A 25,780-nucleotide genomic window follows, 5' to 3' on the forward strand; every position below is an offset into this window, starting at 1 on the left:
CTTCTATCCCAATAGTAATCCATAATGTGTATATGTAAGAATTTATCTATCCATACATCACTTGGATTGTTTTCAGGTCTTAGCTACTATAAACAGAGCTACAAATGTAGGAGCTCAAATGTCACCAAGTGTTCTTGTGTTTTTTTGACAGATGCCTAGAAGTAGAATTTCCGGGTCAGTATGAAAGCTCAGTTCTTAATTTCTGAGAAGTCTCTATTCTATTTTCCAAGGAGCTTGTGCCAGTAGGTATGCCAGCAACTCTGGAGAATTCTCTTTTGCACATATCCGTGCCATCACTAGTAGTTTCTTTTTCTTTTCTTTTCTTTTTTTTTTTTGCTTTTTGGGTCAGACCCGGTGTTGCTCAGGGGTTACTCCTGGCTTTGCACTCAATTCTTGAGTAATGGTACTCAGGGTACCATATGGGATGCTTGGGAACAAACCTGGGTCAACCATGTGCAAGGCAAATGCCCTCCCCACTGTACTATTGCTCTAGCCCCTGTTTCTATTCTTTCTGGTGTGCACCTCACAAATATGATGTGATACTTCATTGCTGTGTTGATCTGCATTTCCCTGATGGTAAGTGGTGAAACACATTTTTTTCCACATATCCATTGAACACAGAATGTTTTCTTAAACAAAATTCTAAATCTGGATGAAGTCAACTTTGTAGAAACCAAGTTTTCTTTTTTATAACAATTGTAGAGACAACAAAACAGTTGGTGGAATTTACCACCTGTGTGATTCAAAATGAGGTGATCTTTCTGTGCCTAGAGATACAGCAACGCTGCTTGTAAGGCTGAAGAGGAGGATGGACTATCGCATGTCCTCTTTGCACCCCGGCCCAGTAATTTTGCTTTTTTTTTTCAATCCACATCCTCTGTGTCTGTAGTATGCAAATTAACAGAAGAGCATAGCAGAATCTTGCTTCCAAAACCTTTCACAAAGGTTTTTTGGAGTTCTGGGAGCAATAATGTTCTCTAGTCTACCTTCAGTGGCACTGTGCTAAAACTGGAAATGGGCCAGTGTAAGGTTTATACCATAGGAACAAACATTACAGGTTGTGTAATCATGAGACAACTGGGAAGCCCAAAGTTCTCTCTCACCGCCTACATTTGGTGGTCTCGTGCTGCTTTCCCACCAGGGACAGTCAATGCCAAGGGCAGAAAAAGGAGGAAAACAAGGACCAGGCTAGTTGGTGAGCAGTTGCCAATTATTCTATTCTCCCCATGCGTCTGTTCCAGTCTCACTATGCACCCCATTCTAGTTTCCTCCTGTCTCCCTTGCTAGTCTCTCTGCGCTGGACTGCAGACTCTCCTCTCTTCCTAGTCTCTCCCCACATCCTCTCTCCAACCTCCCAGCCCTGGAGGTAGCAACCACACAGCTAGGTCCAGTAGCACAATCAACATATCAAAGCCCTTCCGATAGCAGATCAGGCTCAAGGGCAAAATACCACCTAGGGGTTTTTCTCCTTTCCCTAGTCCAATAACTTAATTAACATCTTAATGAACATCTTAATTCTACTTCTTAGTATTAGTCGTTTTATATGGACACAGTAAGAAATATATTAAGCTTGTAAGGTAGCTCTCCTGGAGACACCTCACTATAGATCCCAGACTACAGGCTCAGGCCAGATTAATATTTCCTAACCATAGCAGGGTCCTAATCTAGTTGTTACTTTTTGTATCATGACAGAATTTGTCCATGACCATGCTCTTAACTTATAGTTAAGTATTATGGTGCTTTGGCCTGGCCCATTTTGATGCCAGTGTAGCTCACAGCTTGTCCTGGGTCCATGCAGTTCTTCGTTGGAATCTTGCGTTGGGGGTGTTAGGAAGTAAGGGCAACTGGGGCTTAAATTGAGAAAACAGATATCAAAGGGTAAATATCATTCAGAGTCAATTAACTCTCAAGTTACAAAAGCATAGCATTAACTGTCTTCCTGTGTCTATACAAAAAGGACATTGCTGAATTAATTACGCAAAGGACTTAAGGAGAAGAGAAAAGCAATATTTACAAATTAACAGAGTCTGATTAGGAGATAAAGGTGACTGACTTGTTAAGGAAGCAGAGCACTGAAGAAAGAGGTTACAAATAAATAGAGGAATGGAGCACTGTGATGGGAATAACCCAACAAACCTAAGCTTCCTTGGCAAGGCAGAAAGGACAAGCCAACGTTATCCTACAACACATCTTTCTTCTAAACAAGAAAGATGATCAGAAAAAACTGATTTTATTCTTTGATCATACATCTGACATCATGCCAGTACAGGGATCTGCCTGCAGAACCTTCAGTTGAGAGAAGCTGCTCTTAGACCTGGAAATTCCTTCTATCGAAAAATTTCTTCCTAGACAGATTTGAAATCTAATTCAGGAGGTAACACAGGTTTGATTCTGCCTTTTAGAATAAAGGTCAATATTATTTTCTATGAATGAGTTTATGGGTCATACTGTCTGGAAGGCAGCCTTCAGACTCTGCTACTCTTTTTCGTTTGTTGCTGGTTTTTTTTTTTTTCAGCTTTTTGGGTCACACTGGGCAATGCACAGGGGTTACTCCTGGCTCTGCACTCAGGAATTACTCCTGGCGGTGCTCGGGGGACCATAGGGGATGAACTTGGGTCAGCCACATACAAGGCAAAAGCTCTATCCAATGTACTACCTTGCCAGTCCTTCTCTCCCCATTTTTTTAAATTCTAAATTCAGTTTATTAACACTTATATATATTTTAAATTTTTTATTTTATAAAGTAGTTCACAATATTTTATTAAATTTAATATTCAAACACAATCCCACCACCATAACACCTTCCCACCACTATATTCTGGGTGTTTCCATCCCAAATCCCAATCCCTGCCCGAAAGCAGAACAGAAATAATATTTCCTTGTTATTATTAATATAATAATTTCCTTAGAAGGAATAATATAACAATTATTTCCTTAGAAGGAAATAATGTTTCCTTTTAAGGTTGATTGCCTCCTACTTTGAATTCCATCAAATGTGGTACAGTACTCTTGGAGTATGGGTAGGGTGTGTCCTATGAAGTGTTGCATGGCTGTGAATGCAAATGTAGCCATGTGGTCCAAGAAAAGGTTCACTCATGGGTAAGATTCGGCCCGAGTGTTTGGAGAACAGCTGTGAGCATGGCAGCCGTTAAGTTCTGGAGGTTTTTGGCTGCTGGGGTCGGGTCCCTTGGGGTGGAGAGGGGTCTCACCCACCCTTCCTCTGGGGCGCCCACAGTGAAACAGCCTGGCACAGGGCCCGAGGGCATGGTTATGGCAAGTGTCGTGTTATGCTCCCTTTCGGGAGAAAAAGCCATGGGATCTGGCATGTGGCCGATGACGACATTATCTGGCACCAGCCAGAGGTGGCTTATTGGGCGTGACTGCTGAGTTGCCAGAGACAAGGGGTACAGGTGGAGGATCTCTGCTCCCCTTTCTGTTGAACCCAGAGTTCTCAGTCATAAAGTCCTGCAAACCTGGTTTTTTGGGGGGTTCATTCTTGGGTGAGGCTCAGCCAGAGTGTGTGTGTGGAGAGCGGCCATGGGCATGGCAGCGGTTGAGTTCTGGAGGTTTTTGGCTGCTGGGACTGGGTCCCTTGGAGTGGGGAGGGGTCTCACCCGCCCCCCTCTGGGGCACCCTGTCTCTCTCCATTTTTTGGCAGGCTTTTTGTTGTTTAGCCTTATATGTACACCATATATATTAGACATTAGTTCTTTATCCATTCTTTATTTGTATTGTGTACAAAGTTTCTCAAATTCAGCTTAGTGTCTTTAATTTTGGCTGGTTTCTTTTTCAAATAAAAATTATGTAATATGATATAGTTTCATTTGCTAATTTTTCCTTTTTTGTTATCTTTGCCAATGAAATCAAATCACTAAAGTTTTGTCAGAGATTCACATACTCAAGAGTTCTGTTTATGTTTCCTCAATGTATTTTATGGGTCTCTCTCTCTTGTTTTTTTTGCTGGGTCATGCACCTGACATATTTCAGGCTCTGCAGCCAGGGATAACCCCTGGTGGGCTTGGGAACCATATGGGGTGCTGGGAATCAACCCTGGATCAACCACATGCTATCAGCATCCTACTCACTGTCCTAACTTCCAGCCCCAGGATTCTGATCTGATCTTGAAATCTGTTACTGACATAGAAAGGTTAACAAGTCCAGTTTCAATTTTCTTCCAAGTAGCTATCCAGTTTTTTCAGCACCATTTATTGAGGAGAATTTCTTTGCTTCTTTGTCAGACTAACTGCCCATAAATCTGAGGGTTTTTCTCTGGGTTCTCAATTCTGGGAACCCCTGTTTTAAAGCAAGCACTCTTTTTTTTCTTTTTGGGTCACACCCAGCGATGCTCAGGAGTTACCCCTGGCTCTCCACTCAGGAATTACTCCTGGCGGTGCTTGGGGGTCTATATGGAATGCCAGGGATCGAACCCAGGTCGAGTTTGTACATGGCAAATGCCCTACCCACTGTACTATCACTCTGGCTCAAAGCAAGCACTTTCATTCATCATGACTTTCAGTATCCAAGATTTGGAAATAGAGTGTTGAATTGGTAAGAAGAAGAAGACATAAGATTTTATACCAGCAGGCATATTGCAATAGGATGAAATCACATATTCAGCTATTATAAAGGAGGCTATAGCCTAGGGCAATGCATAAAACAGTTATCTGTGTAGATTACTATCACTATTCCATAGCCTCAGTTAAATGACCAAATGATGGAATTATAGTTTGCTGAAGTAGATTTTCAAACAAGAGACTGCAGTTCTCAGCTAGACATGGTGCTGAAAAAACAACAAAACCTTATTGTTTTAACTGAAGAAGCTTTATTTGGAAAATAACAAGGCATTATAAAACAAGGCAATGAACTAAACCAGCTTTGACTTCTCACTTTCAGGGATAAGAATCTACTTGCCCCCTGTCCATTATACAGCACTGTAGCACTGTCTTCCCATTGTTCATCGATTTGCTCGAGCAGGCACCAGTAATTTCTCCACTGTGAGACTACTTGTTACTGTTTTTGGCATATTGAATATGCCGGGTAGCTTGCCAGGCTCTGCCATGTGGGCGGGATATTCTCGGCAGCTTCCTGGGCTCTCCAAGAGGGACAAAGGAATCGAACCCGGGAAGGCCGCGTGCAAGGCAAACGCCCTACCTGCTGTGCTATTGCTCCATTATATAATAGATAAAAATGAATGCAACTTTAACTATGCTATTATCTCAGCATTGTGATTTGCTAGAGTTAGCTCTATGGGAAAAAATAATGTGGATGGTTGTTTTATGGGGGTGAACAAGGCCTCCTGCTATGACTGGGGTGACACATTACACCTACAGGATGTCTTCTGTAGGTGGCCATCAGCCTACAACAGATTAACATAAGTCACTGTCATCCCACCCCCATATGAGCACTTAGTCATTTTCTATTTTCTATTTGCATTTTTGCTTCAACAATGGATGGAAGATGGAGAGAAAATATGGAAAAGAAGTAAGGACTGTGGATAAAATATAAAAATACTACAAACTAATAAGACAAAACTTGAAACTCCCAGTAGAAACAAAAACAAAGGAACTCCTTGGGGAAATAGTATGTAAGAAGAGTCTAATTGCATGTGTAAATCTTTGTGGAATAAGTGCTATGTGCACTTCACAAATAATTCCACGAGAAGTAAGATACTTTTGGGGAGAGGTACTGAAGTGTGAGAATGAGCCTGGTGGGCAGCCCAGGCTCCCAATTATATTCTATTTGGAGAATTTTAGTACCTGAACTAGAGTGATTTAGAGTCAATCAGTCTCCGGTTCTAATGGGGAAGGAGTGAAAGAGGGTGAAAGAGGGTAAAAGTGTCTGCTTCTGGAGGTGGATAAGCAAATTCAGGTTGTAAAACCAGATGCTAACATCCCAGAAAGGGAACCCAGGTCAGAGTAGATTCTTAGCAGCCTGTGCTGGGGGACCAAGGTGTTTAACATGAGGAATCAGGAGTACACTCAGAAATATCAGACAACAGTAGGAATGATAAACATGAGACTATTCAGAATCACTGGTAAGTTTTGAGAAACTAAAGGAATCAGGAATTCTGGGAGCAGCTGGATTTAGGAAACCTTGTCTGGGTTGAAGGTAAGAACACTAGAACGGCCATGTGTGTCCTCCTGGGGATTGCATCCCGCAAGTCAGTGGCCAGGCCTACCAACTCGGTAACCATAAATATAGTGTAGGCCAGCAGAAGGAATGCTCGCCCAGTTTCAGGAGTCTGGATGGGGTATAGGAGTGCCTGTCAGGGCTGTAAGCATGGCTATTTCCATTTACTATAGCACTCCAAACAAACGGCCTTATGTGTTGTGCACTGGAAAAAGTATCACGAGCAGGCTGAGAAGCACTGTTCTCGGAAACATGGTGGGAAGGGAGGCCTGGAGAGACAAAGTAACTTGACCTCTCATTTGGTTTATGCAGATTTCTTGAACTAACACACACACACACACACACACACACACACACACACACACTCTCACTCACACACAGATAAAAGATTCAACAACACTGATCACAGCAAATGTTCATAGTCTTTTTTACACTCCTCATAAGAAAATGTGATTAATTTCTTTACATCAATAACCTGTCTAAATGTAAATGAATCGATCTCTCCCAGCAAAAGGTTCAGATTGACTGGATGGATCAGAAAACAGAATCCAACTTTCTGTTTGTTGCAAAACACACATCTGACATATTAACATAAACATTAGCTCAATGAAAGGTTGAAAAACAATCATACAGGCTATTAGTAAACTTAAAACAACAAATAAGTGAACAAGCCAGCCTATTTGTGTCAATTCAAGCTACTGAAAAATATTAAGAGATAGGACATTACATCCTGGTAAAGAGGACTAACCTCTTATCAGAATTATATGCACTGAAAGAAGGGTCAGCAAATTTTACAAAGCAGCTGCTAAAAGATGTGAGATTCATTGTCAACAGAGTGACAAGAAAAAAAGAACACTAAACGAGGAATTAGAGTAAATGGTTCCTATAGTATAAGTCTTTACCCCACAAAAGCTTAATACGCAGTCTTCTCTAGTATTCATGGAACATTCTTCAGGATAAATTACATACTGAGACACAAGTTTAGTGCCTACAAAGTCACAAATAATAGATATTTTACCAAGTAACATTTCAAATCATAATAGCATAAATATAAAAATAAATTATGAAAAGCAAGCTCCAATATCTAGAAAATGGACAACATACTGTAAAATAACTACTGTACCAACAAAGACATTTGAAAACAGAAGAAAAAGATTCCCTCAAACAAATGAGAATGAAGACACAAACTATCAGAACATATGAGACAACATGAAAGCAGTAGATAGGGTCTGGAGAGAGAGTACAGTGGGTAGGGTGCTTGCTGACACATGGCTGACTCAGACTCTAGCCCTCGCATTGTACGTGGTCCACAGAGCCTACCAGGAATGATCCCTGAGCTTAGAGCCAGGAGTATGCCCCAAGTACTGCCGGAATGGTCCCCAAACCCATCCCCCACTAAAAACAAAACAAAAGAAAAAGACCTATTAAGTAGGAAAAAAAATTTTCAGGATACAACAGATAAATGACTTATGTCTGAGATACACAAAGTACTCACAGAGCTCAACAACAACAATAAAACCAGATAACCAGTAGGTATATGAAAAGTGTTCATCCACTGGTAGAGGGATGGTGTTCGGTCATTGTCTGACTGAAACTCAAACATGAAAGTTCTGTAACTAGGTCACAGTGATTCAATTAAAAAAAAAAGTGTTCATCATTGTTGGATATTAACCCTAATTGTTTTAGGCTTCATCAGTGAATCATCCTCTTTCCCTCCTCCTAGAGAAGCTTACTGTGCTCTTGCTAGCATCCCTAAAGTTTATCTTTAACCTTTCCTTTGTGTTTTACCTCTCATTGTCTCAGTTCTCCAACTCAGTCTTGGTTACTTATAAGCCAGACTTTCTGGTACTTGTGGACTTTGTATTTGTAGTAATTTGTATTTTAGGTGCTACATACCTGCTTTCTATTTCCCTATAGCCTTTTTATATTTTATTATAGAGTAATGTTCCTTGGTTAATGCTATGCTTCTAGTATTTGGGTGTTGATTGACTCTGAACTACATCTACTCCTAGGCACTGGTCATAATTACTTGACTCAGTTGCTGTAGTTCCTAACACCCCAACAGGGAGGCCCCACCATGGAAGTGGGGTGGACCCGGGGCGAGTGGCAAAGCTACCCCAGCATTGAAATGGGACAGTCTAGAAAGCATAAATGCATGGTCTTGATGCAAGCTGTTATGAAGAACTAGCTGAACTGGCATGAGGAGACTTAGTCTGGGATTTACAATAAAAGCCTTGCTTGCTCTCAGAGCCCAGAGAACTAAGTATTGGGATATTTGCCTCTTATAATGTTTATCCAAACAACTGCAAGTATTGATAACATATACAACTAGAGGGAAAGATAAAAGGAATGTAGATGTCCCTGGGAGACTGAGTGTCTCCTTGTGTTAATCTCCCCCAAAGAGAATTTCCTATTTTTATTTATGTAAATGATCTATGTAAGTTTCCAGATGTCTTACCTATGTTCTTACCTCAAGTCCCCTCAGATGTTCTACAAGTATACTAGCAGCTCTGTATTAAATGGGCCATTTTCACTATCAGGCTGTGGTTCCCTGTCTCTCTGTCTCTTTGTCTCTCTGCTGGTGGGCCTGGGGAGGACGGAGGTGGCTCTCAGCCACTGAATGCACCCCTGCACATTACTTTGTAAACTCACACATCATCAGTTATGATCAGGGCGATCTGAATCAAAATGACGATGACTATCCAGAGTAAGAATGGCAATAAGAATGGCAAGTATCAAAAGAAGTGGAAAGAACCAGTGTTGGTGGGGACATGTGAAAATAAACCCTCATTCCTCGCTGGTGCAAATGTCAACTATTTCAGTATCTATAGAAAACAGTATTGAGACAGGTTTAAAAAAAAAAAAAGGAAGGAAACTTTCATAAGGTTTGATCACTTCACTTCTTGGTAGTTACATCAAAAGGCAAAACATTTGCTCAAAAAATCTATATGTGCACCTAAATTCACTGAGACACTGAGTACTAAGCACTGAGGCTATTGCCAGAACATGGGTACAGTGCAAATGTCTAATGAGAGATAAAGTTGGATAAAGTTGCGGTACAGGCCTTCCCTGTCGCTGGACTTTCCTCATGCAGCTGATAACTTTGTGGTGCTCTGTCTCCCCACATCTGTGTCTGGAGCAGCTGGGACCCCACATCTGAATGATAATGTCCACCCAGAGCTGTTTGGTCACATATATTCCTGCCCAAGACCTCACAAAGTACTGCCTTTGGTAAATAATCCAAATAGTGTGATGGGGCCCTGGCTGTGTCCAAGGATACTGTGCTCATAGGAACACACACTTCTGGCTCATTTCACTTAACCTACAGAAAAACTCTCACAAAGGGTGGCGGTAGTAATAAGTCACAGTGACCTGAATTATAGCTGGAAAGAGAGGTCAATCCCTCAGAGATTTCCTTGGAGAGTGGGGCATTGAAGGACAATCTGCGGCAATGGGGAAGCAGCCCAGAAACTCAACAAGCTCAGATAAGAGTGTGAAAGACCTCATCAGTATTAAGTAGTGCCATAACTATTCAATGACTTCAGAGACATCTGATGAGAATGTTTAAGTGACCTCAAAGAAACAATGGGACATAACAAGAAAGTATGAGAGTGGAAATGAGAAAACTTTAGTCAGAAATGACAGAACTGAAGAGTTTGGTAGTTAAAATAAAAAGCTCAATGCAAGGCCACAGCAGCTAAGGATATAATCAGCAAGTTGCAAGATAACATGCAGAGAACTTCTAGAAGACAAAAGAAGATGGGAATGAGTCTTAAATGAACAGCAAACCAGAGAACTCTGGAATGAGTTCAAAGAAAACAATGTAAGAATTATTGGAGTATCCAAGGAAGAGGAAGGTGAATTAGACAAAAACCCACTACCAGAGAGATCATAGTTGTGTTTCTTAGAGCTGAGGAGTGTGTGGGCTCATATTAAGAGATCCAAAGAGTTCCAGCTAAAAATGAACACCCCCCAAGAAAAAGTAGTCCAAGGTACACCATAATCAGAATGACAAAACATAAAGACAGAGACAAAATACTGCAGGCAGCAAGAACAAGGAAGGTGATTCAAAGAAGCTTTCTTAAGATTCACAGGAGATTTATTGAGTAAGACTCTATAGGCAAGAAGAAAATGAGGTGACAGAGTTGAAAATAAAATGAAATGACCTCAATGAAAAAAATCTCACCAAGAATACTTTACCCAGCTAACTTATCAGATTTGAAGTAATGATACAAAGTTTAATGGATAACCACGAGTTCAGAAACTTAATAGCCTTGAAACCCAAAGTGTACGATGTATTAAAGGGGTTTCTGTAAAAGATAAGACAGGCTCTTCCTACTCCTCCTAAAGGAAGACTTCTCCCAGCTGTCATGGTTCAGGCATTGTACTCACCCACCTAGCCACACGGACCTGCCCAGCTGAGGCCCACTCTAAATCAAAGCAGGTGTGCCAAGAAGCCCTGGGACCCTGCCTCCCACTCTGTCCAAAAGGGAGACTCCAGCATCCTCTGGGAAATGGGATCTCTCTGCACAAGCATCTACCCCACCCACAGGTACCTGCTCAACTGAGACCAACTTTAAATGGGGGACAGAGACAGGGACCCTGCCCTTCCTGATCCATCATCTGCCGGAGAGATGAGACCACCCACTCCCCCCCACAGCTCTAATGGACATCTGACACTTGCCACTGCACCACATGGATGAAGTGCTCTGCTCTACCCACCTCACACCCTCTCAGGAATGGTGGCAAACCACAGGATTTTAATTCAGTACCAAATACCCACTAAAAACCCTGATAGCTAAACAGGTCTAAGTTAGGTCTAAATCTCTCTGTCCCACTGAAATAATATTACAGGGTAATGAAAACAGAATAATAGACTGAGGGTAGGACAGGGAATCAAATGAAGATTATCCTTGGGCACACCGTATGGAAACAGGAGGACAGGAAAGAGACAAATGCAGGGGAAAAGTAAGAACAGAGAGACTGAAGGGAACAGGTGCAGGGGTCAAGGATTCCCACACATCGCTGATTTAGAGGTGTGCTACATCTACACATCTAAACTAAAAATCAATTTAAAATAAATCTCAATTTAGGTTTGGGGTAGCCCCACCGAACGTGCAACTGATAGAGAACCACAGAACCAACAACTCTAAATGAAGGAGATCCAAACTATGATAATCTACCTTTAAAGTGTGGCAAGGAGGCAGGCTGGGTGGTGGGAGAGAACCTGGGGACACTGCTGGTGGAGAGCTGACACTGGTGGTGAGGTTAGTGTGGGAAAACACTATGCCTGAAACTCAACTTTGGAGTAATATTGTAAAAACAGGAAAAATATTGTTTAAACCACATTAATTTAGGCATAGAGATTTAACCATCACTCAGACTTTTCATGGGTGTTATTCCAACAGCCCACCCTCACAGGAGTGCCTACTCTTCTCCGCCAGTGACCCAGGTAGCTTGCCCACACCCCACATATGCTCAGTTCTATAGACAATCTTCAGTTCTGTTACTTTAACCATTTATTATTCCCTTACTATTTTTCTTTTTACATTTTATATTTGGGAAACATTTTTCTTTGTAATTTTAAACCATGGAGGTAGTGATATCTACACAAAGCTGAAGAGAGCTAAACAGGATTCCACAAAGTATTAAGTAATGATTAAGTATCAAGTAATGATTCTTCTTTTTTTTTTTTTTTTTGCTTTTTGGGTCACGCCTGGTGATGCACAGGGGTTACTTCTGGCTTTGCACTCAGGAATTACCCCTGGCGGTGCTAGGGGACCATATGGGATGCTGGGATTCGAACCCGGGTTGGCCATGTGCAAGGCAAACGCCCTACCCGCTGTGCTATTGCTCCAGCCCCTAAGTAATGATTCTTATTAAGTATTAAGTAATGTCTCATTCCCCTGACCCTGAAAGAGCCTCTAATCGCTGGGAAAGACGAGTAAGGAGAGGCTACTAAAATCTCAGGGCTGAGTGTAATAGAGATGTTACTGGTGCCCACTCGAGTAAATCGATGAACAACAGGATGACAGTGATACAATGATTAATGATAAAAAATTGAATTATTTTTCCAAAAACTATCTTATGTATTTAAATTTAAAAATTAAAATTACAAATAATTCTGTGCTAACACATCTGAAAATTAATTTATAAACAAAATGGCTGGAGAAAGAGAGTACAGTGGGTAAGGAGGACTCTTGCCTTGAATATGGCTGACTCAGATTCTATCCCTAGCACTGAAATGGTTCCCTGAGCCCAGGAGTGATTCCTGAGCACAGAGTGAGGAGTAAGCCCCTAACACCACTGGTTATTATCCTCCCCAAAAAGAAAGAAAAAAGTAAACAATTCCTGCAATAAAGATTGTAGTGGCCATACTTATATCAGAAAATAGACTTCAAATTTTAAAAGACTGTACAGAAGAGGGACAGTCATTTCTTAATGATCAAGGGATTGTGTACATCATGAGAACTTGCTTTCTTATACATTTGGCACCTAAGGATGGACCATCAAAATATACCAAGAAGTTGTGGTATATTTACACAATGGAAGACCATGCAGTAGCAAGGACAGTTGCTACATTAAGGGTGAACTGGAGAACATCATGTTAAGTGAAATAAGTCAGAGGAAGGACAAAAATTAGATGGTCTCTTTCATGTGTGAAATTTAGAGAGAAAAAGCAAACAAACAGGTAGCATTGAACAATGATAAACCCTTGGCTTTAGATTCAAGAATTAATTAACAGTCAGGGGAGGGCTGGCAGGGAAAGAAGAACAGCTCAAACATGAGCGTTGGGGAGGGTCAGGGCACTCTGGTCATGGTGGGGGTCTGTACATTTTAAACTCTATGGTAACCATGTCACTTAAACTAATTTAAACTGTTTTTAAGGGATCCTAACCATTCTGAGTTTTCCCACTATAGAATTATCTCATAGGTGTGTGTGTGTGTGTGTGTGTGTGTGTGTGTGTGTGTGTGTGTGTGTAGGAGGAGGAGGAGGAGAGATGGGTGCATGGGGGATGAATAATGAACTATAACTGTTCAGTGTTAAAAGAACTAAAGAACTAAGCAAAGTTCCCTAAAACCCTTCACAAGATCATGATTTTCTTCTCCAGATTCGGATTCACTTTTCTCCATTAACTGTGTGTTCAGTGAAACTACAGGAATCCAACCAAGTTTCACTCCAAAACTAGAAATATCTTACATGAAGAGATCATTCTGGCCTAAGTCTGAAACAATCAGTTATACTTGAATTTTCCATCCATAAGGGGGCCTGGGGGAGTCACTGACATTGTCAGCTCAGAAAGATCAAACCCTGTGGTCCGTGTTTCCACAAAGATCTAATCCTGTCCACAAAGGAGGATTCGTATCTTACAGCAGCCTGGAATTAAAAAAACGCCCATTTGGGGCCAGAGAGAAAGTCACTTGACTTTTATGCAGATGACCTCAATTCAATTTCTGAGCATCACTGGGAGTGAGCCCTGAGAAAAGAGCTTGGAGAGGACACGAGCACCGAGCTTGGAGCACCGCAAGAAGCACAGTCCAAAGAATAAATAAATAATAAGAGTAAATAAACAAATGGTGTTGGGAAAACTGGTTTATTTACTTTTGCTTTGTTTTCTTTGCCATGAGGTGCATCACTGAAGACTCTTCTAAGGATATCCGTTAAAGGACCCTGCCATGTCTTCCTCAGTGTATTGTATGAAGGCAGGTTTGATACTGAGGTGTTTGATTTTGAACTGATCTTTATATAGATATAAAATATATAAATACACTTATATATTTATATACTTATATAAATATATATTATAAATATATATTTATATATTTATACAAAGATATCTATATAAGACCTTTAAATAGATAGGGGTCTAAATTAAAATGTCTATTTTTTAATTTTTTGCATGTGATGAACCAGTTTTAAGAGGTTCTTGCAGCCCCCATCCCTGTCACACACACTTACAGCCTAGAGGAAAAACTGCTATTTCAACACTGAATAAAAGAACATTGACTGTTGTCCCGCTGGAGCCCTGACCACATTAATTTGAGACACAGTACTTTCACATACATTTAAAACATAGTACACATAAAAAGGAAAAAAAAGTTTCAAAATATAAGGCCAGGTAATATTTAGTTACTTGGAGACACACAATATAAGAAAAAATGCAAAATTTGTTTTAAAAGGCATTATCATTTGCTTTCTGAAAAATACTTTTTAATGCCATGCGGGGAATGGCAGACAAGGCTAGCCTGAAGAGGTTATTTTATCAGACTTTTTTTGAATTCTAAGTTTTATTTCCATAATTGTGATATCATCATTTACAATGGTAATGAAATCATTATTTTATAATTGCAGAGTACTCTACCTACTCCTTCACCAGTGCTCTAAGACGCTCTGTGATTTTCTCCTGGTTCTTTCTCCCTTTCTGCACCCTGTTTCAGGTGTATGTTTCAGGATTTATTTCCATCGGGGATTATCTAATCTCTTGTGTGGTCATATGGAAGTTCTATTCACAACATGTTGAAGCATCTCCAAAACATTTCCCAGAAAGGCCAAAAATGCAACAGTCCAGCTACAGAAGGTGATATTCCATTTTCAGCATATCCCTGCTAGCACTTATTGTTTCCAGTCTTTCTCATATAAATCTTCTCACTGATGTAAAGTGATTACTCATTGTAATACTGATTTACATTTTCCTGAGAGACAGGGCCAAAGAACTATTTTCTCCCAATCAGTAAGGCATAGTTTTATTTTAGGTCTAATTTCTTTCACAGTTCAAAAGCTATGTAGTTTAACGTAGTACCACACATTTATTTACTTTTGTTTTTGTTTTCTTTGACATAAGGGTGCATCATTGAAGACGCGTCTAAAGACATCATTTTAAAAGAACACTGCTTATGTTTTCCTCAATGTATTTTATGACGGTTTGATATTGAGGTATTTGATTTTGAATTTACCTTTATATAGATAGGGTCTAAATTATCACTGTCACTGTCATGCCATTGATTGCTTATTTGCTTGAGCAGGCCCAGTAATGTCTCCATTCGTCCTAGCCCTGATATTTTAGCAGCCTCTCTTTGGGAGGCTCTGGGAAGCCTCTTAACTTCCCAACAGTGTGGCGTTAGAGGCTCTTTCAGGGTCAGGAGAATGAGACCCATCATTTTTACTGTATTTGGTATATGAATACACCATGAGGAGCTTGCCAGGCTCTCCCATGCAGTCAGGAAACTCTCGGTCGCTTGCCAGATTCTCCAAGAGGGAGAACTAGGCTTCCGGGAGCTTGCCCTGTAAGGCTATCTTACTACATTTATCATATATTATCTCTTCAATACTAGTAATCAACTAATACATATTGTTTATATAATCTGGACGTCTGTGCAGGCTACGTGTGGTCATCAGATAGTTTGTTTATTTTGTCTGTTCCCAAATATTCAGACCTGCCAACATTAAAAACCTAGGTTAAGAACTTTTCTTGAAAGACATTTCTAAGATCTGGCAACATATGATCCAAAATCCTACACAGTAACTGATTCCTTTTAGGTAATACATGAGGGATTCCCATCTCACCTCTTCCACTCACTTTCTGACACTAAGGTGAGGCTTCATGCAGACCAGCCAGGCTCAGTTACAGTTTGTAAAGTCCATAAAGGTATTAAGGGTCAAACCATAGTTGGGCAAGGGAAAGTGAAGTAAAAGATCACATCACATAATGGGGCAAGAGAGACAGTACAGTGCTTGAAAGGTTGAAAGTTACATATAATTCTACTTTGGCATTTTCAAAACGATTAAAGTACAGCAATGAAGAAAAATCAGTGATTGTCAAGAGTGTGGGAAGGGGAACGTGTGACTAGAAAGGGAATCTGGGGCATAACGGAACTGTCCTGGGGAACTGATTTGGTCGGTAGTTGTACAAATCAACAGGCATGAAATGACTTTCACAGAACTATACAAACCTCTCACCTGAGAACATCAAATCCATAATTTAAATTCCATTAAATTGACTAGTACAAGGTGATTGTAAAAATGCTCAATTTATGCATAGGGCGAATGTAACCTATGCGTGTAACCTATGAATGTATGAATATTTCATAGAATGGAAAATATCTATGAAATTGGAATTGGTCAACAGTAGCTGAATCTAGAACATACACAAGCAGATAGGAATAAGAAGGGCAGGGGAAAAAGGAAAGGAAAAGAAGCAGGGATATGGGTAAGGATAAGAAGAATAAGCATCATTTACAGAGTTTGGCATAAGAAGGAATGTCATATTTGAGACACTGAGCACAAGTGAGTTAATTCTTTAAAAAAGGGAGAAACAACTGTGATTTGTAATGTTTCTTTCCCAGGAACTTTGTGTTCATAGTTCCTCATTATAGTCTTAAGGGAGGAAATTTAGGCTCTCAGAACAGAAGAGGGGGATTGGGAGAAGGTGGCCCATCCCGGACTCGTTGAGAGCATGGAGATTTCAGTCACAAAACCCGCATACCTGAGTTTTTCAACAGATTCAGATTTGTTCCTGGATAAGGCTCATCCCGAACCTGTGGAGTCCGGCCCTGAACATGGCACTGATTGGATTATGGAGGTTTTTTGGCTGCCATGCTCTTTTTGGGTGGGTGGTGGGCTCACCTGTCCCTCTCCAGGGTGGCCCGGTGGAGCCTCAGCCTGGTGCAGGGTCTGGAGACATATCCAAAGCTTGTTGATCTCTTTCAAGATTCATTTAAGAGTCTCTAGTACCATGCTTTTAAGTGACTGTGATTCATTTTACCGTTCATGCAAGGGACACTGACAGCTCCTCCAGGTTTGTATTTAGGGGAAAGAAAATGGGAAGAAAACGGGAAGAAAAAGCAGAGGCCCAGAAGAAGGCAAGAAGAGTATGGGAAGAGGGAAGGTAAGCTAACAACCTAGACGACCTTATGATAAACCCATACCTCAAGATCAGGCCACCAACCAAAGCCCCAATCAAACAGTGCCAGAAGGTGCAGGATGAGCAGGCTGCACTGCTCCTGTGCAGTACAAAGCAGACCCAGCAGCTGGGACCCAGGCTGGCTCTGTGAGCGACTCACACAGCACTTACAGTTCCAGAATCAGGATGACATCGGTCTTGCTCTCGTAAACCTCATGCAGAGTGATGACATTGGGGTGCTGAATCTCTTTGAGGATGCTGACCTCCCGTTCGATATCTTCTCGGCTTACCCCACGCCGGCTGGATTTTGTCCTCCTTTTCTTGATGAATTTGGCAGCGTACTGCATACCAGTGCTCTTCTCGCGGCATTTCTTTACCACTGCAAATTGCCCACTGTGGAGAGAAAATCAAAGAAGGACACAGGGCAGTCATACTTTCTTCATCTTTTTGTTTGTTTGTTGGCCACATCAGACTGACTCCTGGCTCTGATCTCAGGGATCACTGCTGGTGCGGCTTGGTGGGGGAATATATGTGCTGTCGGGAATTAAACCTAGTTTGGCCCCATGCAAGGCAAGTCCCCACTATAGCTCTGGGGACTTTCTTAATTGTTCCAGGGAGGGTTTGAAGGAAGATGTGGCCTGAACCAGGGCAAGAGTGGGGGTGGGGGGCTGGGGATATGGGGTAGGGTGATGCACTGTGGAGAGAAAAACCCAAATCTCGAGAGTTTTATAAATAAAAAGATTAGACATTTCTAATCATATTTCATTATAACTGTTTCTTTATGAATATGTTACAGGTAACACTAATTATTTTACAGAATTCTATATTTTATATTGTTCAGTGGCAAATAATGCTTCATTTCTGTGTTCTCCCATCCTGTTTCAGAGCTGTAAAGCAAAAAGGAGCCTCTTGATTCAGCCATACCTCTGATGAGCTCTATTCAGTACATCTAAGGGATTGGGGCCTGGGCTTGTTAGAAAAAGGGTTAAGATACTATCTTGAGTAGTATATTTCTAGAATTGACATTTATCAATATAACTATGCCAGAGATAAAGTATAGAGGGTAAAGCAGTTTTCTTTCATGAGGCCAACCGAAGTTTGATTCCTAATACTGCATATGGTCTTCTGAGAATTACAAGGAGTGATCCCTGAGCACAGAGCCAGGAGTAAGCCCTGAGCACAGCTGGGTGTGATCCAATCCTCACACCTCTAAAAAAAAAAAACAACACTCCGAACAATAACCGCAAAAAGACTATGTTCTGCTCACAACTCAGGACTGAGACACCAGGTGGAGCCCAAATTGCTAGCGGCCTCACCAGCATCAGCAACCTCCTCTTCTCCTAATCACAACAACATCCAGGCATTTTTGTAGTTCTGGAATGCTGGAGAGGGATCCTATAACCTAGGCTCAGCCAACCAGTACATTTCATTCCTCCTGGCTCTAACCACTTCAGAACCAGTCAGTAGAAGCAGAGAAACCAGGTCTGTGATAACACTTTGAAACCCTAGCCTGGAGTCATCTGCCTGTGGATTTCTCAGCAACATAAGTCAACAAAGTCCTTGTTCTGCTGAAGCCAGTTTGGCTGCATTTTCTATTTCTTGCAGAGAAAAGCATACTGTGTATGCTGGATATCACATTTTGCAGTCAGCGCTTCCTGCACATACACTAAAGAACATATCAGAATCTGACAAAAATAGAAGGTGTGAACACATAAGCAGGTAAGATCTTGAAGAAAATAAGAAAATGACCAGGAGAGGCTTCCCTAACCCTTAAGGCAGGCGGATTCAAGAGCACAGGTTCTGAGCATTTCTTGAACCTAACCCAGGACTGCTATGTCAAAGTTATCACAGTGCTTTCTAGTTAGCTTTACTCTCCTCACAGATATACAAAAGAAAGAGAAAACTAAATGAAGAATAATATCTTAATGGTAAAGAATTAATACAAAAAATCTCTTATCTACTGCAGAGAGGGGCCAGTGGAGAAAAAACATAGCGGAAGGCTATCTTTATAGTAGTGTGGAAATTTTCACATGGCAAGTTCCTCATCCCCTTTCCTTCCCAGGCTGCAGCAAAGGGAAATGGAAACGCTCACTGCCTATAAGCACGGAGGATCAGACAAGCACAGGGTTTGCTGGGACTTTCTTACAACTATTTTCTGAGTTCCTGAGGGAGTAAAGACCTGAGGTTTCTCTTGGGGTGGGGGCAGAAACAATCCCACTTCTCACAGTGAGGTCCTGCCAAGTGCCTGAAGGGGGAGCAGTGCAGCACCCATGTTTCTAGGGGCCTCATGCATTCATGGCGAGGTGGATAGGGCTAATAAATTCAAGGCCAGCTCATGCTGCTTTGAAAAACAAAACCAGGGGTTATAATACAGGGGCTAAGGTACATGCCTTGCATGCTGCACCACATATGGCCCCCCAAGCATTGTGAGGTGTCACATACCAACCCCCGCACACTCACACATACACACTCCACCCCAGTAATCAGGTCTCATGACCTGACTGGGTGAGAGGATGAGAAATTTAAAACAAAAGCCAGGGCTATACTATGTCAAGTATGTATGACTGTTCAGAAATCTGTCCACTGGCTCAACTTTGAGCACTCTGTGCCCTCTGCTTCCTGAGAGGGCATTAGCACTGACTGAGCCAAAAGTAGGATACTGAGGCCTGGGGTGAAGTGGGGGGTGCACTTGACAGTGGGTGTGGGGTATTCTCCTAGTCAGAGTCTCCTGAGCTTCCCAGGTAGCCAGCACACTGAGCACGGCCTCTTTGGAGAAGACTCCCCGAAGCTGTGTGAGGGCTCTGCACTTCACTCAGTGCAGCCTGATAGCTAATCACTACTCAGATCCTTTACTGGCAGCTGGCTTCCACCACCATTCCCTGGCACCCATTGCACCTTCACCCCAACAAACAATACGCCCAAAAGGCACATATCAAGAACTTCCAATGAGGTATTCTCTAGTAGCAAACAGCAGGATATGGCTACTGGGGTACGTGAATTCACATGGGGAGGTGGAGAGGCCACCACCACAGAAACTGTGGGAATCGCCTGTGCCAGCCCCACAAACACTGGGGTTGCTCAGGGTCAGTCCTCAGAGAGCAGCTGCTGCTGAGGGCCTTCGAGGGGCAAAAAAGTTTCCTGACCTGAGAGGTGAAACACTGCGTGTACCAAGACATCTAAAATGAACAACACAAAATAAAGGCCAGCTTCATATACTTGGCCAAACCCAGTATCTGTGAATTTGCCTATTTAGTAAAATTAATTTGAAACATCAAAATACGTATCCACAGTATTTAGATCTTTTATGGCTTTTAGTCACCTGGTGATGCACAAATTTCCACCTGAGGTAAATCTAGGCCACACTACCTTCTTGTTTCAGTTCCAACTCTAAATAAATGTCTTTTTGAATATCTATCTGTTGACACTGTTTTTTTTTTCATTTTTGTGCTTCCTGTTGATGACTTCACTACTTTAAATGGTTCCCCAGTGCAGTGCTGAAATGCAGCGTTCCTAAGCAGAAGCTGAAATGTGCCTTCCAAAGAAAATGTACTGTAAATATTTCATTCAGATATGAGTTAGTGTCATGGACACAAGTTCAATGCTACTATAATTGACCATATATTTAATAAGGTGCTTTCAAATAATAGCACATACAAAACAAGGTTGGGATGAATTTGTTGTTGAAATGTAGTAACCAGAGGCTTACAGGAAATCTAACTCTGTACTTTCTCAAGGACCAAAGTTTCTCAAGGTTCAACATTTACCAATTTAGTGTTTGCAGTGAATGTCTGTAAAACATTATCACAGATAACAAATCAATTATATGGCACATTTAAAATTTTTCTATTTTATTTTGTTTTGTTTATTTTGGGACATACCTAGTGGTGCTCAGAGCTTACTCCTGGCTCTGTGCTTAGAGATCACTCCTCAGGAAACCATATAGGATGCAAGAGGTAGAACTTGGGTCTTAGGTATAAACAGTCAAATTCCTATAAACTTTCAATTAAATTAAATATCTAATTAAACATTTGTTAACTAAAGGTGAGCAGATACATGCCAGTTTGTGAGACACATGCCACTTTAAAGAGTTTTATACTAAAATTTTGATTCAAAAATAATTTAAAAATATGGTTTTATTAAAAATTGGAAAGATTGACTCAAAGGAAGAACATTTCATAAAGAACGCCCTGCCATCTAATCTCTGCCTAATTTACTAATAACTCTAATTTGATAGTACCCTTGTAGTCACTCAATGAAGTACAAGCCTGGATTCTACATAAGAAACTGTACTATATTAGCACTGTAGCACTGTTGTCCCGTGCGGGCACCAGTAAAGCCTCCATTGTGAGACTTGTTCTTACTGTTTTTAGCATACCGAATAGACCATGGGTAGCTTTCCAGGCTCTGCCATGCAGGTGGATACTCACGGTAGCTTGCTGGGATGGAGGAATCGAACCCGGGTTGGTTGCATGCAAGGCAAATGTCCTACCTGCTGTGCTATCGCTCTAGCTATACACATATTACCGAATCACAATTCTGTAGCAGTCATATCATCATCTATTCTGTCAAAGATAATTCCAAATCTCAGAGATTCTTAAAAATTGTCCTGAATCAGGTAGGAGAGATAATATAGATGTTTGTGTGCTTGGCTTACATGTTGCTGCACACATATGGTCTCCTGAGCACTGCCAGGATTGATCCCTAAACACAAAGCTAGGAGTAACCCTGATGCCCGCTACCTTTCATACTCATATCACCCTCCTGAGGAGACCTACACAGTACTTGAAAATCAGTAGGAAACAGTTTGATGAGGGAAAAGAAATAGAACAGCTGCAGTTAAATGGTAGAGCAATACTGTCTTCTCCTCACTGAAAACTCAAGAGTGCAGCCTAGTGAAATAAAAACCATCACTTTAGCATGCTCTGGGGTGCTCCACAGTAAAGAGAAAACCACATTTGTTAGCATGACTAGGAGGGCAATAACAATTAGAAAGGAGCACAGAATGCTGAGTTTGGCACAGAAAGATAATATGTGATTTATGAGGCAGTCCTGTTCCTTAGGTCTCATCTATTTCTTATTGCATTACACAAAAACCTGCTGGATTTTATATCCAGTTAGGGTTTTTCAACCTCACTTGTCTATGGGAGATTGCTCATCTGTGGAGAGATGGGGTGGACACACAGTGTTAGAACTGCCCGTTCAGCCTATTGGAAGAGTGACATGGATGAATGATGATTCTTCTACACTGTTGGAAGAAAAGTCCCTTTTGGTCTGCTTTGAAATGTAATACTAATCCCAGGGTTTAGAGGGTCAGATTGTTGGGAGAGTAACACCTTTTGGTCTGCTTTGTAGGGAAGCCTGCTGCAACGTATATCACAGTTCAATGTTACCTGGGGACAGGAGGTTTCTGGCAAATGTGTGGTGAAGGTGTGACACTATCTGTTTGCTCTGATCACCCTGTGTAGCAACCAGATGCATACTCCTGGCACCCTTCCCATATATATAAAGGCTTGATATCTCTCAACAAAGTGGATTCTGCTTTACAGGACCCCCACCGTGCTTGTGTGCTTTTTCTCTTTCCTTGGAGGAGGCTGTAGCAAGGTTTGCTCTTTCCCCTCAGAACCCTCTCCTCAGCTGGAGGTAAGCTCCGACCTCTCCTTAGGACCCTGAGCAGCAGCGGCCCCTTGCTGGACAAGTGAGCGCACTGAACAGAGGCCTGGAGAAGACCCCAACACTACACTGTGGGCTGGTTATAACCAGCTGGTCTAATACTTTCGTTGCAAACCTTGATCCACACTAGAAAACTTCTTCTACCACATTAAAAGCTTAAAAAAGATGGACTAAACATTGCATTTTAAAATTTTACAAATCTTCCTAGTGTATATCATAGTCAACCATTACTTAAGATAATTAGTTCTTACTGTAAATGCTCTATATTAATGTTGGAAATAGATCTTAAATCACATATTTAATAGGTTCTGTATTTCCCCTCCTCTCAAGCTCTTCCCATAAGGTTTCTAATTAGCACAAAGTAATGTTTGCATTTGAATTCATATATCCAAATTTGGTCATGCATTTTGTCGTTGAGGAGCTGCCTTAAGAGAGAGGTAATGAGGTAGACAGGCATGTAGGCATGTAGAAAGGGAAGCCGCACTCACTCCCCAGGCAACAGCAAGGAATTTCCTGGGAAATAATATCAATAGCCCTGAAGTTGCGAAAAGCCAACTTTGCAGACAGAAAACAGGACTAAGGCCTGATTAAACTTTTACCTGCAGCCAGCAACAGATCCAGAAAAGACTAGACAGACCCCCACACACCCACCCACCCAAGAGAACTCCAGCAGTAACAAAAGGCTAGGAAAGGAATTTCAAAGAAGACCACTGACTATTCCCAATTCTACCCCCGACCCCTTGGTGACCTTCCTAGCAAAGGACTTTTACCTAGGTAGAAGCCCCACATAGAGTAAGGTTGGAAAAAGTTTATAAAAGCCACCTTGAACAAAGGAAAGGTGTGCATATGCTGCCCAGGGCCCAAATGCTGCTTGTGTCCACGTTGCCAAGCACATACGAGGCCAGAGTACATGTGGTGCCCACATTTCCCCTCCTGAGATGTGTACTTGCCTGCCTAATAGGGGAGAAGGGGTAGGGGCTCTCTCTGTCCTTGGAGAAGCCAGCATTCCCTCTTGACTCTGCTACTCTAACTTTCTCTCCCTCCTCCCCCTTCCTGAAAACCTTCAAATAAAATGTCTTTACTTCACTGCTCATCCACTCCTAAAATTCTTTTCTGTGAGGCAAGACAAGAACCCTGTACCCTGGGTCTCAGGGTGGCAGAGGCAGATCAGGAGAAAGTGATTGTCTCCCTCCTCCTCACTTCACATGAGACATCTGTGGGGGCCACCGACTTCAGTGACTTGGATCCCGCCTGCCTGAACACTGGAATCATGTATCTAAAATTATAAATGATGGGACAGAAGTTACCTGTCAAGGATGAGTTAACATCTGATAATAATTCACATTAACAGTAAGGTAAAGGTCCCAAAGGGCTTCTACATTAATCTGAAACAAAAAGTGTAGCATTATAACAGGAAGCGTCATAAAAGGATATGGCTACTCTGGGACACTGCATAATAAAAGGTGAGGCCAGGAGACCCAGATTTGCCCTAGGTAATATACTTTAGGTATTAGCACGCAGGGCTGGAGCAATAGCACAGCTGTTGGGCGTTCGCCTTTCACGCAGCCGACCCATGTTTGATTCTTTCGCCCCTCTCGGAGAGCCTGGCAAGCTACCGAGAGTATGGAGCCCACATGGCAGAGCCTGGCAAGCTACCTGTGCATATTGAATATGCCCAAAACAGTAACAATAAGTCTCTCAGTGAGAGACGTTACTGGTGCCCGCTCGAACAAATCGATGAGCAACGGGATGACAATGACAGTGACAGTGATTAGCATGCAAAAGGTTTGCAAAAATGAACCTAAGAAAGAACAGAATTATAGGAAAGAATAGAAAAAATGATAAATATCTGCCAGTTGCAAAAATGTGCCAGGCAAGTATAGAGTAAGACTGTTTAGGGGCTTTCATATATAGGGAGTAGAGGAATAAAAGCAGAAGAGGAAACTGTCAGGACTGTTTTAAGGGCGCTTTTTTTTTCTTTTTTGGGTCACATCCAGCAATGCTCAGGGGTTACTCCTGGCTCTGCAATCAGGAATTATTCCTAGCGGTGCTTGGGAGACCATATGGGATGCCAGGGATGGAACCCTGTGGGCATTGTGCAAAGCAGATGCCCTACCCACTGTGCTATCACTCCAGTCCCTAAGGGTGCCTTCTGATAGCTGTGTAAAACACCCCAGCCTCTCCTCTTCCTAACTGTCCTGTTGTCTCTGGCAACAAAGGGTCACCTGCTGGGAGCCTGAGGAATCGTGGCTCTACTGAACTGAACACACCCCTGGCTGTAAGATCCCTAAGGGCTGCCCAAAGGACCTAAAGCTTGGAGAGTTCCTTGGAGATTCATTCTTTGTGACTGACTTCTCCTTACTGGAATCAGAGGTGTCAGATTGTCTTTAGACAATCACAATACACAACAAAATGATTTTTTGTGTGTACAAAATCTAAAAGATTTTGGGACCAGACCCAGAAGTGCTCAGGATACCAGGCAGTTGAGGGGCTCTAGCCTGGGCTTCCTAGATGCAAAGCATGTGCTTCAGCCCTGTGAGCTAGCTGCCACCACAGCCCCTGAACTGTATCACTGTATCACTGTCATCCCATTGCTCATCAATTTGCTCAAGCAGGCACCAGTAACATCTCATTGTGAAACTTGTTGTTACTGTTTTGGGCATATCGAATGAATATGCCACGGGTAGCTTGCCAGGCTCTGCTGTTTGGGGGGGATATTCTCGGTAGCTTGCTGGGCTCTTCGAGAGGGACAGAGGAATCAAACCTGGGTTGGCCACGTGCAAGGCAAACGCCCTACCCGCCTTGCTATAGCTCCAGTTCATAGCCCCTGAACATGGACTTATAATTCTGTTGTTTCACTTTGGGCCACATCCAGGGTGCTCAGGACTTCCTCCCAGCCATACTCAGGGGATGGTGCAGTGCCGAGACTGAAGCCAGGTCTCCTATGTGCAAAGCTTATGCTCAACTCTTAATTTTTTCAATGGTTCCTGTCACCTCAAATCATGTCACAGTGATTCCTGTTGATCTGGAAAGCATAAAGTTCAGTCTTCATCTGGACCCAACTCCAAGACAGGAAATTA

The 25,780-nt window shown here is 42.0% G+C and overlaps 1 protein-coding gene across 2 annotated transcripts in view; it reads right to left on the reverse strand.

The window, feature by feature from the left end:
- DAPK1 (death associated protein kinase 1) overlaps positions 1-25,780 on the reverse strand; it is a 217,595-nt gene that overhangs the window by 78,718 nt on the left and 113,097 nt on the right. For both annotated transcript variants that reach the window (XM_055124125.1, XM_055124118.1), the window contains exon 3: positions 17,202-17,423. In XM_055124125.1, the coding sequence (XP_054980100.1) occupies positions 17,202-17,423 (222 nt within the window). The remainder of the gene's footprint in view (positions 1-17,201; positions 17,424-25,780) is intronic.

The sequence above is a fragment of the Sorex araneus genome, chromosome 1 (assembly GCF_027595985.1).
Source record: "Sorex araneus isolate mSorAra2 chromosome 1, mSorAra2.pri, whole genome shotgun sequence".
Classification (NCBI taxonomy): Eukaryota; Metazoa; Chordata; class Mammalia; order Eulipotyphla; family Soricidae; genus Sorex; species Sorex araneus.